The sequence below is a fragment of the Microtus ochrogaster genome, linkage group LG3 (assembly GCF_000317375.1).
Source record: "Microtus ochrogaster isolate Prairie Vole_2 linkage group LG3, MicOch1.0, whole genome shotgun sequence".
NCBI lineage: Eukaryota > Metazoa > Chordata > Mammalia > Rodentia > Cricetidae > Microtus > Microtus ochrogaster.
This window is the reverse complement of record NC_022029.1, coordinates 36,056,462-36,062,178: the sequence shown is the minus strand read 5'-3', so window position 1 is coordinate 36,062,178 and position 5,717 is coordinate 36,056,462. Positions and strand designations below refer to the sequence as shown.

At 42.6% G+C, this 5,717-nt stretch overlaps 1 protein-coding gene across 1 annotated transcript in view; it reads left to right on the top strand.

The window, feature by feature from the left end:
- LOC101985355 (tetratricopeptide repeat protein 39B-like) overlaps window positions 1-3,008 on the top strand; it is an 8,017-nt gene extending 5,009 nt beyond the window's left edge. Inside the window, exon 2 of the mRNA XM_005360765.2 lies at window positions 851-3,008. Coding sequence (XP_005360822.1) covers window positions 962-2,779 — 1,818 coding nt within the window. The 5' untranslated portion in view covers window positions 851-961 and the 3' untranslated portion in view covers window positions 2,780-3,008. The remainder of the gene's footprint in view (window positions 1-850) is intronic.
- Window positions 3,009-5,717: the final 2,709 nt, after the last annotated feature.

The window sequence follows — 5,717 nt, the reverse complement described above, 5'->3', positions numbered from 1 at the left end:
TAGACCAGGCTAGTCTCGAACTCACAGAGATCCGCCTGCCTCTGCCTCCTGAGTGCTGGGATTAAAGGCGTGCGCCACCACCGCCCGGCTGGGGGGGGAGCCGTTTCTTTAATCAGCGCTTGGAAGGCAGAGATAGGTGCATTTCCTGAGTTCAGGCCAGCCTGGTCTAATGGTTCTAGGACTGACAGGGCTAAGTAGAAAGACCCCCATCTCAACACCCTTCACAAACAAACAAACAAACAAACAAAAGACCTAGTGCCAGTGACAGTATGCACACAGTACTAAAAATAGTGTGGGGGATTTTTCATCCCCATAATCTTTGTCCTTTGGACTAGATAATACACAACTTCCTTAATTCGAATGAGAGAAATATATAGGTATCCTTTCTAACCAGAGTCTTGACTCCTAATGAGAGATTTTGCAGCCATCACAGCAGAATATACAGAAGCATGAGTTTATGGAATTTGTACAATGGCTAACTGGGGACAGAAGAACTCCACTGCTTACTAAGGGTTTACTTTGTTCTTGCTTGGTTTTGGGTTTTGGTTTTTAGAGATAGGGTTTCTCTGTGTAACCCTGGCTATTCTGGAACTAGCTCTGTAGACCAGGCTGACCTTAAACTCATAGATCCACCTGCCTCTGCCTCCCAAGGGCTGGGATTAATGGTGTGTGCACCACCGCCCAGCCGTTTACTTTTTAGTGGTTAGTTTTCTTTAGTAGATTCTAAATGAACTTTTCAGAAATGCCTCTTCTGGGTACATAAAGTGAACCTCTCCCTGTCTGACTTAGATAGAGAATGCCCTAACGCTGCATCTCACAGCTAGTCTTACATTTGCCTCCATTTTAACAGCAACTTGAGACTGAGCTTTGTGTGGAAGAAGAGCCCCTGGTCAGGAGTGCAGCAGCTACTATCATTGCAAGTTCACTTCAGATATTCCTGCCTCTAATCGAGGAAGCAAATATGTCACGGTTCCTAAGAAATGAGGACAATGATGAGAACATGCTAAATATGTCCCTTAGTCTAAGAGAAGGGGAAAGTGATAGGATGGCCAGAGTAACTAAGACACTCAGTCTAAGAGAAAGTGAAACAGAGGACAAGTTTGAGGATGCCCACGAAATTATCCCTGTGGCAACAACGATGAATCTCCTCTCATCCTTGGAAGAATGTACAACTGGGTTGTACTTGTTTCTAAATAACAGATTCTCCGACGCCATCAATCTTATTCACCCATGGTCAAAAAACAGCCCTTACCACGCCCTGATCTACAGCATGCTTATGATTGTCAAGGCCATCCTGACTTTCGAGCCACAGGACATTCAGATTGGAATGAATGCTGCAAAGGAGGCTTTGAAAACCTGCAACAATTTCCGAAAAAAACCCAGGATAATGACTTTATCTCGCCTCGTGAGTAGACAGGGAATAAAGTCCATCAAAGAGGAGGAACTACATGCAGAAGTCTGTTATGCTGAGTGTCTGATCTTGAAGTCTGCCATAACATTTATACAAGATGACAGTTTGCTGAATTTCCTTAAAAGTGGCATCAGCGTTGGGTCAAGCTACCAAATATACAAAGACTGCCAGCAGGTCTTAGAACTTATGCCGGAAAACCAAAGTAAAACCCACAGACACCTGGATGGAGGGGTAAAGTTTGGACTTGGAGTGTTCAATCTGATGTTCTCACTTGTGCCACCTAGATCACTTAAGCTTCTCAATATTGTCGGCTATTCTGGCGATAGAGAAGTCGGTCTGGCCCTGCTTCACGAGAGTGCATCTGAACCTCACATAAACAACATCTTAAGTGTTTTCACTCTCCTCTTTTATTACAATTATGTGCGTGTAGTTGTTGGTGTCGAAAAGGCTTCCACTTCTGCTACAGAGAGTCTCTTCCTAATCTACCTGCAGAAATTCCCCAATTGTGTTGTACTTAAATTTTTTCGTGCACGTTTTAACATGCTAAATGGAAATTTTGAAACTGCACAGTTAAAGTTACAAGAGTGCATTATTACTCAGAATGAATGGAAGCAGGTTCATCACCTCTGTTACTGGGAACTTATGTGGTGCCATATTTTTCTGCAGAACTGGAAGCAGGCATACAACTATGCCAATCTACTGGCTCAACACAGCAGGTGGTCTAAGGCAATATTCACGTACAGCAAGGCTATAATAATGGCCTTGCTTCCTCCTAATTCTGTGAACTCAGACAACGAGAGCATGAGCACTGTCTTCTTACACGTGGATAGCCTGAGAATCAAGTTTTTAGGCTCCTCTGTGTCAATAGAAAAGTTCATTGCTGAGAAAAGCCAGCGCTATGGCACTACAACAGGCTGGTTTACAGCACAGCCTCTCCTGGAATTCATGTATGCCTGGAGTGGCTTCCGAGTCATGAGCAAGAAAATAGAGCTTATTTCAAGTTGGCTCTCAATAATTGACAGAGGAAAAGACCTTTTGAATGAAAACCCAAATGAGGAGTATGGCATAGATGACATGAGCTTGTTAAATCTGCTGAAAGGTCTCTGCCTGAAACACCTGGGCAAACATTTGAAGGCTGAGCACTACTTTATTCGTGTTATTAGGAAGGAGAAAATGTTAAAATATGACCGATATTTGGTGCCATATAGCTACTATGAACTGGGAATGCTCCATTATCTGAAAGGAGATTATGCCAATGCAACAAAAAACCTAGACTACATAAAGAACTATAAAGACTATTCCATGGAAGCCCGGCTCCAGTTTAGGGCTCATATTGCCCTGGAGCAAATAGCTAAATTAGAAAAGTGATTTTTGACCCAGTGTGCTTCTCTTTAGTATGGGTAGAATATCTACAATCAGTCAAGCAATTAGTGGGTAGAAAAGCAATTCCCTTGTGAAAAACAAAAGTCCAAGAGGTAGCTGCTAAGAATCTGATTAGTCAATAAGAAAGAAATACGACATTTCTTTGCCCTCTCTCCTTCTCCTTCATAAAATGCAATGCTTAAGACTGAAAACTGGAGTGACGCACATTCTTGAAAAGAAAAGGCAAATGCTGTACATTGCAAACATATTCATGAATGTATTCCATTAACAGTTTCAAAACTTCCAAAGGTTTAGCCTCCCACTAGATAATGAATATGTCCTGCACAGAACATAGAGAATGCTTAACTGGTTAAAAAAAAAATGACCTCAGTATCTGCCTGTTCAAAAATAACAGCACACCGGGTGGTGGTGGTGCACACCTTTAATCAAGAAGCAGAGGCAGGTGGATTTCTATGAGTTTGAGGGCAACCTGGTGTACAGAGTGAGTTCCAGGACAGCCAGGGCTGCACAGAGAAACCTGTCTTGAAAAATCAAAAACAAAAATAACAGCATAATGAGTAATATAAACTCTGAAAGGTTTTCTCTTATAAACAATCACTTTCATTGCCTTTTATATCAAAGACGATTTCCCGTGTGATAAGGACTATCTTTTACACTGAGATGAAGAATACTATTAAGTTCTATTGTGAATTTATAATTGGCCAGAGAATAGAGAAGAAGTCTCCACCCATATATAAACCCTATGATAATAAGTGGAGGAGATCAAGAGGATGATAGGCTATTGGGTTTAAAAAAGGGGGGGGAGCAGGGGACATGACTTAGTAAATAAATCATTTGCCACAAAAACACGAAAACCAGATTTTGGCTCCTCCGAACCCAGGTAAATTCTTCTGGGTGTTGGCAGCCTCACCTGTAAGAGGTGGGAGGAGGTGGGGGGTCCCAGGAAGCAGCTGGCTAGTTAGGTGAGCCAGAGTCTGGGAGCTCTAGGTTCAGCTGAGAGACTCTACCTCAAACAAAGCCTGCTACTATCAAACCCAGGCCACCGCATGCATAGGCACATACATACATTCCCACACGTGTTCAGACACTTGAGAAGAAGCAAATACAGGCACACCACACACAACTGACAAAATTAAAAATTAGCAAACATTTTTTGGAGAAATAAAAGGTGAGGCTCTTGTTGGGCGGTGGTGGCGCACGCCTTTAATCCCAGCACTTGGGAGGCAGAGGCAGGCGGATCCCTATGAGTTCGAGGCCAGCCTGGTCTACAAGAGCTAGTTCCAGGACAGGCACCAAAGCTACAGAGAAACACTGTCTCGAAAAAAAAAAAAACAACAACCAAAAAACAAAAAACAACAACAACAAAAAAAGGTGAGGCTCTTGGGAGGTACAATCAGTGACTGAGGAACCCTTGCTTTCATCATCCTCTCTAAACTGTAATTTCTACTTTAAGACCAGCTGGCTTTCAACATCACTAATCCATTGGATAGGCCAATCTGTGAGCAAGTGGTAGTTATAGGTTTGTTTTATCTGCCTTAGGGCTAAAAAAGTTTCCAGACCAGTAAATTGGGCTGAGTTCATCTCCATTCTTAAAGTTACACCCTTGAAACAAATCTTGGGAAAGAGCAAGGCAAGGTGGTCCAGACATATAAACCTAGCACACACAGGCTGAGGCAGGAGGATTCAAGTTCTAAACAAGCCTGGGCTACGGCCGGGCGGTGGTGGCACACACCTTTAATCCCAGCACTCGGGAGGCAGAGGCAGGCGGATCTCTGTGAGTTCGAGACCAGCCTGGTCTACAGAGCTAGTTCCAGGACAGGCTCCAAAACCACAGAGAAACCCTGTCTTGAAAAAAAAAAAATAAATAAAGTGCTTGCCTAACATGTGCAAGGTCCTGAGTCTCATCCCTAGCAGCCACAAAATAAATATTTTTCAGTTTCCTAAGTTTGAATTGCTAAACACATTATCTTAATGCTCAATGGGTGTTGTGTCCAAAGAATTAAATGGAGCACAATGAGGTGTCAAGTTATTTCAGAATGAGAAATGCCTGTTTTTTTAGATTTATTTTTAATTAGTGTATGAATGGGGGTGGGGATGCAGGAAGGAGGAGCTACAGGCAGTTGTGAGATGCCCAAAGTGGGCGCTGGGAACCCAACTCCAGTCCATCTGGAAAAGCAGTACATACCTTTTTTTTTTTTCCTGAGACAGGGTTTCTCTGTGTAACAGCCCTGACTGTCCTGGAACTCCATCTATAGACCAGGCTGGCCTAGAACTCACAGAGATCTACCTGCCTCTGCCTCCTGAGTGCTGGCTGGGATTAAAAGCATGTACCACCACCGTCCTGTTCTTTGTATTGATATTTGATCATAGTCAAAAACAAATATCTGCAACCATACTTATTCATACATTAAAAAGAAACAAATGGGTTGAAGAGATGGCTCAGCAGTTAAGAGCACTGACTGCTCTTCCAGAAGACACATGTTCAAGTCCCAGCACCCACAGAGCAGCTCACAACTGTTTAACTCTTGTTCTAGGGAATCCAGTGCCCTCATACAGACATATCTGTAGGAAAAACAGCAATGTACATAAAATAAAAAATAAATTATTAAAAAAGATACAAACCTACAATACCCACTTCTCAAGGGGCTAAAGGCTAGAGGGTTGCTAGACAAAAAAAGAGAAAAAAATCTCAGTTTTTAACAATGCGTGGTGTTGGATGCTTGTAATCCCAGTGCTTGGGAAATGGAAGCTAGAGAATCAAGAGTTCAAGGCCAGCCTCAGCTGCACAGCAAGTTAAAGGCCAGACTGGGCTAAATGAGACCCCAACCTAAAAAATAATTCTAGAAAACATAGCAGCAAACTAAAGCAATATATATATGTATACACACACACACACACACACACACACACACATATATATATA